This window comes from Gorilla gorilla, chromosome 16 (genome assembly GCF_029281585.2).
Source record: "Gorilla gorilla gorilla isolate KB3781 chromosome 16, NHGRI_mGorGor1-v2.1_pri, whole genome shotgun sequence".
Lineage (NCBI taxonomy): Eukaryota > Metazoa > Chordata > Mammalia > Primates > Hominidae > Gorilla > Gorilla gorilla.
In genome coordinates, this window is record NC_073240.2 from 43,501,675 (window position 1) to 43,514,671 (window position 12,997).

At 50.5% G+C, this 12,997-nt stretch overlaps 1 protein-coding gene across 4 annotated transcripts in view; it reads left to right on the forward strand.

Moving 5' to 3' along the window:
* STARD9 (StAR related lipid transfer domain containing 9) overlaps nucleotides 1-12,997 on the forward strand; it is a 147,998-nt gene that overhangs the window by 111,104 nt on the left and 23,897 nt on the right. For 3 of the 4 annotated variants that reach the window (XM_031002323.3, XM_031002324.3, XM_019010802.4), the window contains 4 exons: nucleotides 976-11,205; nucleotides 11,391-11,588; nucleotides 12,002-12,185; nucleotides 12,605-12,742. In XM_031002323.3, the coding sequence (XP_030858183.3) occupies nucleotides 976-11,205; nucleotides 11,391-11,588; nucleotides 12,002-12,185; nucleotides 12,605-12,742 (10,750 nt within the window). Of the gene's footprint in view, nucleotides 1-975; nucleotides 11,206-11,322; nucleotides 11,589-12,001; nucleotides 12,186-12,604; nucleotides 12,743-12,997 lie in introns of those variants that run through there. The other variant, XM_063698937.1, reaches the window with a different exon arrangement.

Below are 12,997 nucleotides of genomic sequence, written 5' to 3' on the forward strand. Positions count from 1 at the left end.
GTGTCTTATACCTCTTTGTATCCTCAGGACCTAGCACAGGTTCTTGTCCATAGGACGTTCACAATTAACGTCTGTTAGTGTTGTGTTTGCTCACCTCTCTGGTCTTCAAAGTACTAGGTGGGCTTTTTAAAAAAACTTTATTATGAAAAAATTTTAAATATATGCCAAGTTGGAAGAATAGTATATGTATCACTGATATTATTCAGCAATTATTAGGCTTTACACACTTGCCTACCTTCCCATTCTCTGAAGTTTTTTAAAGCAATTTCTAGACACCATGTCACTTTAGTTCTACATTTCTAAGTATATACTTCTAAAAAAAAATGGACTTTTCTTGTAACCACAATGTTATCGTGACAGCTACCAAAATTAAGATTATTTGATGTATTCTAAAACCTAGGCCATATTCAAATTTCTCTGCTGCCCAAAACTATTTACAGTTTTCTTTTTTCTCTCTCTTTTTTCTCTAACATGGTTCAGCATTGAAACCATTGGTTTTTCAAATCAAGATCCAAGTAGGATTTACACACTGCATTTGTTTGTTGTTTCTCAGGTTTCTTTTAATCATTCTTCTTGTTTTATTTGTAATCATTATTTTTATTTCTTCATATTATTGATAATTATAGTTCTGTAGAATGTGTATCACTCTATAGATTTATCTTTTGGTTCCTCATAATACCATTTAAATTGTTCCTCTATTCCTCATATTGCCTATTAATAGGAAGCTTTCCCTACAAGTGTGACTAGCTTCAGTTCAGTTTTTTAACAAGATGAAGAAATTGAAGAACAGAGTGGGCCTGGAACCTCTTGGAGAACTAGGACTAGAGTCCATAATTTCCTTTTATACCTAGAGAGCTTTTCTCTGGGTCTGAAGTCGATAGGAGACAGTGACACTGGCCTTGTTTTTAACCTCCTTCTGTCCACAGGAAGTAATACCTCTCACATCTTCTGAGATAGCTTTCCTTGTCTTCACAGCATTTTCCTAAGTTGGGATCCCTCTACCACATTGCCACCTAGGCCTGACCCTACACACCAAACATCAGAGAAAACATCATCAGAAGAGCATTTGCTGCAGGCTGCTTCCTACCCTGCAAGGACAGGGTGTCTCCGCAAGAACGGCCTGCATTCCTCAGGCCATGGGCAGCCCTGCACAGCCAGAGCAGCCTTGTCCAGGAAGGGAGCCTCAGCTACAGACACTTGCCTCACCATGAGTCCCAACTCTGTTGGCATCCAGGAAATGGAGATGGGGGTTAAGCAGCCCCATCAGATGGTGAGCCAGGGCTTAGCATCTCTGAGGAAATCAGCTAACAAACTAAAGCCAAGGCATGAGCCAAAGATCTTCACCTCTACTACCCAGACCAGAGTGGCGAAGGGACTAGCAGACCCTAGCCACACACAAGCTGGGTGGCGAAAAGAAGGGAACCTTGGGACCCACAAGGCTGCTAAGGGAGCCAGTTGCAATTCCTTGTATCCTCATGGACCCAGGCAGACTGCTGGGCATGGAAAGGCAGTCAAGACTTTTTGGACAGAATACAAACCACCTTCTCCAAGCAGGGCATCAAAAAGGCATCAGAGGGTTCTGGCAACTAGGGTCAGAAATATTACCAAAAAGTCCTCTCACTTGCCTCTTGGCAGTCCTTTGAAGAGACAACAAAATAGAAGGGACCCAGACACCATGGTCCCACTCACAGATTTCAGCCCAGTAGTGGATCATTCAAGAGAAAAAGACAATGATTTATCTGACACAGATAGTAACTACTCAGTGGATTCTCTCTCATGTGTCTATGCCAAAGCCCTGATAGAGCCACTGAAGCCAGAGGAGAGGAAATGGGATTTACCAGAGCCAGAGAACTCTGAAAGTGATGACAGCCAACTATCTGAGGACTCATTGGCTGAGAAGAGGTACCAAAGCCCCAAAAACAGGCTAGGGGGCAATCGTCCCACCAACAATCGTGGCCAACCCAGGACCAGAACTAGAGCTTCTGTGAGGGGCTTCACTGCAGCCTCAGACAGTGACCTACTTGCTCAAACTCACAGGAGCTTCTCCTTGGATAGTCTGATTGATGCTGAGGAAGAACTGGGGGAAGATCAGCAAGAAGAACCTTTCCCTGGTTCAGCTGACGAGATACCCACAGAGACTTTTTGGCACCTGGACAACTCTAGTCTGCCTGTAATGGACCAAGAGGCAATATGCAGGCTTGGTCCCATCAACTACAGAACAGCAGCTAGGCTGGATGCCGTCCTGCCAACGAGCAGTTCGTTTTACCTTGATCCTCAGTTCCAACCCCATTGTGAGCTCCAACCCCATTGTGAGCTCCAACCCCATTGTGAGCTCCAACCCCATTGTGAGCAGGCTGAATCACAGGTAGAGCCAAGCTACTCTGAACAAGCCGACTCTCTTCAAGGCATGCAGCTTTCAAGAGAGAGCCCACTGATGTCCATGGATTCCTGGTTTTCCTGTGACTCTAAGATCAACCCCAGCAGCACCCCAGGAATAGTGGGTTCTTTATGTCCAAGTCCTGATATGCAGGAATTTCACCCCTGTAAGGGGGAGAGGCCTGGATACTGGCCAAATACTGAGGAACTAAAGCCATCAGATGCAGAAAAGGTTCTGCCATACAGCTCCAAACTGCACCAAGGCAGTACTGAGCTCCTCTGCAGTGCAAGAGATGGGCACACAGCCTCTGCTGCTGATATGTCTAGGCTGTCTCTCTGGGGAATTCAAAGGCTTATTCAACCAGGAGCTGATGGCACCTTTCAGGGTAGATGTATCCCTGACATGACCCAGCAGGGCAGCTCTGAAGCATCCCACAATTCTAGTGTATCAAACGTGCTGGCTGCCTCTGCCACCACCTTGAGTCATGTAGGCAGCACCCATGAAAGGGATTGGTCTGCCCTTCAGCAAAAGTACCTCCTTGAACTCTCTTGTCCTGTTTTGGAGGCCATAGGAGCACCCAAGCCAGCTTACCCCTACCTTGAGGAAGACTCTGGTTCCCTGGCCCAAGCTTCTAGCAAAGGAGGAGATACTCTATTGCCAGTTGGCCCTGCGGTATCTAGCAATCTGAATCTCAACAACTTTCCAATCCATCTGTCCAGAATCAGGCGTTTGAGGGCAGAGAAAGAACAGGACAGTTTAAATGCCAAATTAGAAGGTGTTTCAGATTTCTTTAGCACTAGTGAGAAAGAGGCGAGTTATGACGAAACTTATTCGGCAGACTTAGAATCGTTGTCTGCTTCTCGATCTACAAATGCACAGGTCTTTGCAGCAGAGAACGCGATACCAGATTCCATGACAGAAGCATGTGAAGTCAAGCAGAACTTGGAAGAATGCCTTCAGAGTTGCAGGAAACCTGGACTGATGACTTCCTCTGATGAGGATTTTTTCCAGAAGAACGCTTGTCACAGTAATGTCACTACAGCCACCAAAGCAGACCATTGGTCCCAAGGCTGGGCTCCTCTCAGGAAAAATAGTACAGTCCAGCCAGGGCAATTAAGTCCCGACAGCCACTACCCACTAGAGGAAGAGAAGACAGATTGCCAGGAGAGCTCTAAGGAAGCAGTTAGAAGACACATAAATGTTTCCTTTGCCCTTCCTTCAGGTCCAGAGCTATACCTTCACTCTGCTCCCTGGAATCCATTGTCATCTTCCCTGCAGCCCCCACTCTTGGAAACATTCTATGTGACCAAAAGCAGGGATGCCCTGACAGAAACTGCCTTAGAGATTCCAGCTTGCAGAGAAGTAAGGGTACCTTCCCCACCCCCCAGGGAAGCCTGGGGCTTTGGTCACAACCACCAAGCTCTCCAAGGTGCTTATTTGAAGAATAATTTGCCAGTGCTGTTACAAAACCAGAATTCTAAGATTGCCTCATCTCATCAGGTCACAGCTGAGATACCAATTGATCTGAATACCAGGGAAGTCATCAGAGAATCAGGTAAATGCCCTGGAAATATTACAGAAGAAAGCCATGATTCAGTTTATTCTTCTGTTACTCAGAACAGACATTTTCTCCCCTCCACCAGCACAAAAGTATGTGAATTTGAAAACCAAGTTGTAATTTTAAATAAAAAACACAGTTTTCCAGCACTTGAGGGAGGAGAGGTCACTGCTCAGTCCTGTTGCAGTGCTTCCTCAGACAGCACTGAGTCCGGGAAGTCTCTCCTCCTCTTTCGTGAATCTGAGGCACGAGAGGAAGAAGAGCTGGATCAGAATACAGTTCTGAGGCAGACCATCAATGTAAGCCTTGAGAAAGACATGCCAGGGGAAAGTGCTGTTTCTTTGAAATCCAGATCAGTAGATCGTAGAGTAAGCAGCCCAGTGATGGTGGCCCAGGATGGTGGCCCAACCCCTAAGTGGGAAGGGAAAAATGAAACTGGGCTTCGTGAAAAAGGTCTTCATCCCAAAGATAGCTCAGAAGAGTTTAAGCTTCCAGGTACAAAGCCTGCATATGAAAGGTTCCAGTTAGTTGCATGCCCTCAGGAAAGAAACCCCAGTGAATGCAAGTCACAAGAAATGTTAAATCCCAACAGAGAACCTTCTGGAAAGAAACAGAATAAAAGAGTTAATAATACTGATGAAATGGCTAGGCTAATTAGGAGTGTAATGCAGCTGGAAAATGGCATCTTAGAAATTGAATCTAAGCAGAATAAGCAGGTTCATGCTTCCCACACACCAGGTACCGATAAGAAGTTGGTGTTCCAGGACCAGAAGGAGCAGGAGAAGACTGACCATGCCTTTAGGCCAGACAGCTCTGGAAACCCTTTGCCCTCTAAGGATCAGCCATCTTCTCCAAGACAGACAGATGATACTGTCTTTAGGGATAGTGAAGCTGGAGAGATGGAGGTTAACAGCATTGGGAACCATCCCCAGGTCCAGAAAATCACCCCGAACCCCTTCAGGTCAAGGGAAGGTATACGAGAGAGTGAACCTGTGAGAGAGCACACCCACCCAGCTGGATCAGACAGACCTGCCAGGGATATTTATGATTCTTTAGGGAAACACACAACTTGCAGAGAGTTCACCAACACTTCTCTTCACCCACAGAGAATGAAAGCATTGGCTAGAGCTCTGCCATTGCAACCCAGGCTAGAGAGGTCTTCTAAGAATAATGGCCAGTTTGTAAAAGCATCAGCAAGTCTCAAAGGGCAGCCTTGGGGCTTAGGAAGTCTTGAGGAATTGGAGACTGTGAAAGGTTTTCAGGAAAGCCAAGTAGCTGAACACGTAAGTAGTTCCAACCAAGAAGAGCCAAAAGCTGAAGGTAAAGTTGAAGAAATGCCTATGCAAAGGGGAGGCAGCCTGCAGGAAGAAAATAAAGTGACTCAGAAATTTCCTAGTCTCAGCCAGCTTTGTAGGGACACGTTTTTCAGCCAGGAAACTGTCAGCCCGTTACTAAGCCGGACAGAATTCTGTACAGCTCCTCTTCACCAAGACCTGAGTAATACCTTGCCCTTGAATTCTCCAAGGTGGCCAAGAAGGTGTCTTCATGTACCTGTTGCTCTAGGCATCTCTTCACTTGACTGTGTGCTGGATCTCACAATGTTGAAAATTCATAACAGTCCCTTGGTAACTGGAGTAGAGCATCAGGACCAGAGTACGGAGACCAGAAGCCACAGCCCCGAAGGAAATGTTAGAGGGCGTTCCTCTGAGGCACACACTGCCTGGTGTGGGTCTGTGCGATCCATGGCCATGGGATCTCATAGTCAATCTGGTGTACCAGAGAGCATTCCTCTGGGGACAGAGGACAGGATCTCAGCAAGCACCAGCCCCCAAGACCATGGAAAGGACCTCAGAATCACCTTGCTGGGTTTCAGTACCAGTGAAGATTTTGCTTCTGAAGCCGAGGTGGCTGTACAAAAAGAAATAAGAGTCAGTTCACTGAACAAGGTCTCTAGCCAGCCTGAAAAGAGGGTCAGCTTCTCCTTGGAAGAGGATAATGACCAAGCCAGGAAGCCAAGGCAGAAGGCAGAGAAGGAGACTGAGGACCTCGGACTGACCAGCGGTGTTTCCTTAGCACCTGTTTCCCTGCCGAGGGTGCCCAGTCCAGAGCCTAGGCTGTTGGAGCCCTCTGACCATGCATCCATGTGCCTGGCCATCTTGGAGGAGATCAGACAGGCAAAGGCCCAGAGAAAGCAGCTTCATGACTTTGTGGCCAGGGGCACAGTCCTTTCTTACTGTGAAACTTTACTAGAACCCGAATGTTCTACAAGGGTTGGTGGCAGGCCTCAGTGTAAACAAATAGACCAGTCATCATCAGACCAGACCAGGAATGAGGGTGAAGCACCGGGATTTCATGTGGCATCTCTATCTGCTGAAGCAGGGCAGATAGATCTGTTACCTGATGAGAGGAAAGTCCAGGCCACATCTCTGTCTGCAGACAGCTTTCAATCTCTGCCCAATACGGAAACTGACAGAGAGCCATGGGATCCTGTGCAGGCTTTCTCCCATGCTGCTCCTGCTCAAGACAGAAAACATCGTACTGGAGAACTGAGGCAGTTCGCGGGAGCAAGTGAACCATGTATATGTCACTCTAGTTCTTCTGAAATCATAGAGAAAAAGAAAGATGCAACCACAACACCTTCCTCGGCTGATCCTTTGGCCCCAGACAGTCCTCGTTCTTCAGCACCTGTGGAGGAGGTCAGGAGGGTAGTATCAAAGAAGGTAGTGGCTGCCTTATCTTCTCAGGCGCCTTGTGATGATCTTAGAGTGACTCTGCATGAGCTAAGTCAGCCTGTTCCGCAGGAGACTGCAGAGGGCATACCCCCTGGCAGTCAGGACGGCAGCCCAGAGCATCAGGAACCCAGAACTCTAGACACCACATACGGAGAAGTTTCAGATAATTTGTTAGTGACGGCACAGGGAGAAAAAACAGCCCATTTTGAAAGTCAGTCTGTGACCTGTGATGTTCAGAATTCTACAAGTGCCTCAGGGCCTAAGCAAGACCATGTCCAGTGCCCTGAGGCTTCTACTGGCTTTGAAGAAGGTAGGGCAAGTCCCAAACAAGATACCATTCTGCCTGGAGCTCTGACAAGGGTTGAACTGGAAGCTCCCACACAGCAGTGTGTGCAGTGTAAGGAGAGTGTTGGGTCTGGGTTGACAGAAGTCTGCAGGGCTGGCAGCAAACATTCCAGGCCAATTCCACTGCCAGATCAAAGACCAAGCGCAAATCTTGAGGGAATTGGGGAGGGAGCCCCATGCAGACACCCAAGGGAAGCTTTAGATGGCCCTGTCTTCTCAAGGAACCCTGAAGGCAGCAGAACTCTCAGCCCGTCTAGAGGAAAAGAGAGCAGAACTCTTCCTTGCCGACAGCCATGCAGTTCTCAACCTGTTGCTACTCATGCTTATTCCTCCCATTCCTCTACTTTACTGTGTTTTAGAGATGGTGGCCTAGGGAAGAAGCCTTTCAAGGCTGCCCCACATACTATCCACCCACCCTGTGTAGTACCTTCCAGGGCCTATGAAATGGATGAGACAGGAGAGATCTCCTCTAGGGGACCTGATGTGCACTTGACACATGGCCTTGAGCCCAAAGATGTTAACAGGGAATTTAGGCTAACAGAGAGTAGCACTTGTGAGCCTTCTACTGTGGCTGCTGTCCTATCTCGAGCTCAAGGCTGCAGATCCCCTTCTGCTCCTGACGTGAGGACAAGTTCCTTCAGCCACTCAGCTACTGATGGAAGCGTAGGGTTAATAGGGGTTCCTGAGAAAAAGGTTGCTGAGAAGCAAGCAAGCACAGAACTTGAGGCTGCCTCTTTCCCTGCAGGCATGTACTCTGAGCCTCTGAGGCAGTTTAGGGATAGCTCTGTAGGTGACCAGAATGCACAGGTGTGTCAAACCAATCCAGGACCACCTGCAACAACTCAGGGACCACACACCCTGGATTTAAGTGAAGGGTCTGCTGAGAGCAAGTTGGTGGCAGAGCCACAGCATGAATGTTTAGAAAATACCACTAGATGTTTTTTGGAAAAGCCACAATTTTCCACTGAGTTGAGGGATCACAATCGCTTGGATTCCCAAGCCAAGTTTGTAGCAAGGTTAAAACATACCTGCAGCCCCCAGGAAGACAGTCCCTGGCAGGAAGAAGAGCAGCACAGAGACCAGGCTTCAGGTGGTGGAGAAGGCTTCGCCCAGGGTGTGAATCCCCTTCCTGATGAAGATGGCTTAGATGGCTGTCAGATTTTAGTTGCTGGGAGAGAGGAGGTGGCTGTGGCCCAGCCTCCTGTGTCCAAGATTTTATCACAGGGCTTCAAAGACCCAGCCACTGTGTCCTTGAGGCAAAATGAAACACCACAGCCTGCTGCTCAGAGGCCTGGCCACCTCTACACTGGCAGAGAGCAGCCAGCACCCAACCACAGGGGCTCACTTCCTGTGACTACAATCTTCTCTGGCCCCAAACACTCCAGGTCCTCCCCCACACCACAGTTCTCAGTTGTCAGCTCTTCTCGTTCTCTTCAGGAGCTGAACTTGAGTGTGGAGCCTCCTTCCCCTACAGACGAAGATACACAGGGGCCTAACAGATTGTGGAACCCACATCTCAGGGCCTATTCCTCAGGAAAGTCAGTGGCAAGAACATCTCTGCAGGCTGAGGACAGTAATCAGAAAGCCTCATCTCGCTTGGATGATGGGACTACCAATCACAGGCACCTGAAGCCTGCCACCCCTCCTTATCCAATGCCTTCCACTCTCTCACACATGCCAACCCCTGATTTCACGACCGGCTGGATGTCTGGTACTTTGGAACTAGCCCAACAGGGAAAGCCAGAGAAACTGGGTGTCCAGGTTAGGCCAGAAAATTGGTGCTCTCAGATGGACAAAGGAATGCTGCACTTTGGCTCCAGTGATATCAGTCCCTATGCGCTGCCGTGGCGTCTGGAGGAACCTGCGCGTATCAGCTGGAAGCAATATGTGTCTGGCAGTGCAGTCGATGTTGCCTGCAGCCAGAAGCCCCAGGGACTGACACTATCAAATGTGGCCCGGTGCTCCAGCATGGACAATGGCCTAGAAGACCAGAACTCCCCTTTCCACTCCCACCTCAGCACTTACGCCAATATTCGTGATCTGTCAACCACACACAGCAGCACTGAGAATGCCCAAGGTTCAAATGAGGCCTGGGAAGTATTCCGAGGGAGTTCTTCAATTGCCTTAGGAGACCCCCACATCCCGACGAGCCCTGAAGGAGTAGCCCCCACTTTGGGTCATGACAGAAGACCTCAGTTCAGGGGCCCTTCTGGTGAAGCAGACTGTCTGAGGAGTAAGCCCCCCTTGGCCGAAGGAGGTGCTGCAGGTCCAGTGGATGAGATTATGCTGCTGTATCCATCAGAGGCAGGCTGCCCTGTGGAACAGACCAGGACGAACACATTCGAACAGGGCACACAGACCCTCGGCAGCAGGCGCCACTGGAGCAGCACTGACATCTCCTTTGCTCAGCCTGAAGCCAGTGCAGTATCAGCCTTTGATCTGGCCTCATGGACCAGCATGCACAATCTGTCTCTCCACCTCTCACAGCTCCTGCACAGTACCTCAGAGCTGCTTGGGAGTCTCTCCCAGCCAGATGTGGCCAGAAGGGAGCAGAACACCAAGAGGGACATCCCAGATAAAGCCCCACAGGCCCTGATGATGGATGGCTCTACTCAGACCACTGTGGATGAGGGCAGCCAGACTGACCTCACCTTACCCACCCTGTGCCTCCAGACTTCAGAGGCTGAACCTCAGGGAGCCAATGTGATCCTTGAAGGGCTAGGCTCAGATACCTCGACTGTGTCTCAAGAAGAGGGAGATGGGCCAGGGGTACCTCAGAAGAGAGAGGCAGAGGAAACAGCACAGAAAATGGCTCAGCTCCTGTATCTTCAGGAAGAAAGCACTCCCTACAAGCCCCAGAGCCCTTCAATACCCTCATCCCACTTGAGGTTTCAGAAAGCCCCCCTTGGGCGACATCTTCCTTCTGTGAGCCCCTCAGTTTCTGATGCTTTCCTGCCTCCCAGCTCCCAGCCAGAGGAGTCATATTGCTTAGTTGTCAGCAGTCCCAGTCCCAGCTCCCCTCATTCCCCAGGGCTCTTTCCCAGTACTTCCGAGTATCCTGGGGACTCCAGGGTCCAGAAGAAGCTGGGCCCCACAAGTGTTTTGTTGGTGGACAGGGCCTCCTCCCCAATCCTCACTCTTAGTGCCAGCACCCAAGAGCCGGGTCTTTCCCCAGGCTCTTTGACCCTCTTAGCCCCTTCAGCTCACCCTGTTGAAGGCCACCAGAAGCTTGACTCTAGCCCAGACCCTGTTGGTGCCCCAAGGACTCCAATGGATAATTATTCCCAAACCACTGACGAGTTAGGTGGTTCCCAGAGAGGTAGAAGTTCCTTACAAAGGAGTAATGGGAGGTCCTTCCTTGAGTTGCACTCCCCACACAGCCCACAGCAGAGTCCAAAACTCCAATTTAGTTTCTTACGGCAGCACCCTCAGCAGCTTCAGCCCAGGACAACTATCGGGGTCCAAAGCAGACTGCTGACGCCACCACTGAGGCACAGGAACCAAAGGCTGGGCAACAGCTTTGTGCCTGAGAAGGTGGCTTCCCCGGAGCATTGCCCACTGAGCGGTAGGGAGCCAAGTCAGTGGCAGAGCAGGACAGAAAATGGAGGTGAGAGTTCAGCATCTCCAGGGGAACCACAACGCACTCTGGACCGACCTCCTTCATGGGGAGGCCTCCAGCACCTCAGCCCCTGCCCTGTCTCTGAGTTGACTGATACTGCAGGGCTCCGAGGTTCCGCCTTGGGCCTCCCTCAGGCCTGCCAACCTGAGGAGTTACTGTGCTCCAGTTGCCAGATGTGCATGGCCCCTGAGCACCAGCACCACAGTCTGAGGGACCTCCCGGTGCATAACAAATTTAGTAACTGGTGTGGGGTTCAGAAGGGCTTACCTGGGGGGTTGGACATGACTGAGGAGGAGCTGGGGGCCAGCGGTGATCTCAGCTCTGAAAAGCAGGAACAGAGTCCCCCACAACCTCCTAATGACCACAGCCAGGATTCTGAGTGGTCCAAGAGGGAGCAGATCCCCCTGCAAGTTGGGGCCCAGAACCTCTCACTCAGCGTGGAACTCACAGAAGCGAAACTGCACCACGGCTTTGGGGAGGCTGATGCCCTGCTCCAGGTGCTGCAGAGTGGGACAGGGGAGGCGCTTGCTGCTGATGAACCTGTGACATCCACCTGGAAGGAGCTCTATGCACGGTAAGGACCCCCAGCCTGGAGTCGGGAGGGGAAGGGGTGGGCTGTGAGGAAAGAGAACCCAAGAAAGCTAATAGCTTGCTGTTTCCTCTGCCCTGGTTCATCTCTGGGATCTTCCAGGGGTCAGAGATAGATCTTAAAGTGAAGGACATTCAGGGCCAGCTTCAGCGAATCGTGTTTTGCCTCAGGCAAAAAAAGGCCATTGAGACCCTCAGGAGAGAGCGGGCTGAGCGACTTGGGAACTTCTGCCGGACACGAAGCCTTAGCCCTCAGAAACAACTGAGCCTCCTGCCCAACAAAGATCTCTTCATCTGGGATCTTGACTTGCCCAGCAGACGCCGAGAATACCTGCAGCAACTGAGGAAGGATGTTGTGGAGACCACCAGGTAGTGTGGACCGAGAACCCTGCTGGGAGCAGGCTCTGTTGGGGGAGGGGAGTATGGGGAGCAGGAGCTGAAGTTTTAGCATCCTGGAGGGTTCTCTATAGGAGACAGGGTAAATGGAAAGAGGACATAGAAGGGGATGGAATGAGGGAGGGGGTGGGCAGAGAGAAGGCACAGGAAATGATGGACAGAAGGGCTCTGACATGCTATGCAAGTCTGCAGGCCTGGGTCTCAAGGTGGCTTGGTTCTCTCTGTCCAGCAACCTCTCCTGAGGCTAAAAATCAAACTTTAAAACCCTGTGGGCAAATGGAGGTTGGGTCTTTTAAGAAGGTGGTATCACCCAAGCTAGCCTTGGATGGACAGACCAGGACTGTCACCCACCCACCATGTTCTTTCCACCCCGTGATCTTCCTCAGGAGCCCAGAGTCAGTGTCAAGGTCGGCTCACACACCCTCTGACATAGAGTTGATGCTGCAAGACTACCAGCAGGCCCATGAGGAGGCCAAGGTGGAGATTGCCCGGGCCCGAGACCAACTGCGGGAGCGGACTGAACAAGAGAAGCTGAGAATCCACCAGCAGATCATTTCCCAGCTATTGAAGGTGTGGAGTGGGGCATGCCTCTGATTTCAGGATAGGCCTGGACCTCAGACTGGTCCACCTTCACCGTGGCCGCCTCTGAGTCTTGGGACGTACATAACATTTGGAGGAGGCTGTGGGACCCCTGTTGTCAACTCAAAGCTGGGCACACTGTCTTTTTACATCATCACACCAGCTCCTTTCCCCAGGCCACGGCCTGGGAGGAAGAGGCTTTGGTGTGAGGTGCAGGGTGTGGGGAAATACAAGCAGTGGTGGCTTTAAGGAAGCCAGGGCATGTGAGGCTAAGTCAGGGAGGCCCTGGGAGGTGGGTGAAGGAGCAATAGAGGTGAGCAGGGAAGGGGTGGCTTTGGGTAGGAAAGGGCGTGGCCTGGGGAAAGTGAGGGTGCATCAGAAGCTGGTTAATGGTGATTTGTCCTTCCCAGGAAGAGGATAAACTACATACCTTGGCCAACTCCAGCTCCCTGTGCACCAGCTCTAATGGAAGCCTCTCGTCTGGCATGACCTCTGGCTATAATAGCAGCCCAGCCTTGTCAGGCCAGCTCCAGTTCCCAGAGAATATGGTGAGTAGGCAGATGTTGGGAATGAGCCAGGGGCCTGGACTGCCAAGGCAAGAGTTTGAGCAGGACGCTGTGCCTCCTGGAGTTTGGGCAAGACGCTGTGCCTCCTGGAGGCCACTGCTGACATGAGCCCTTCTTATGTGCAGGCCTTTGGTTTTCCATTTAGTTCTGCCCCCTGCTCCTTCTGTTCATTCATTCAACAAATGTTTATTCCATGGGTATTATTTTAGGATACAGCGGTGAGCAAAACTGTTCTTG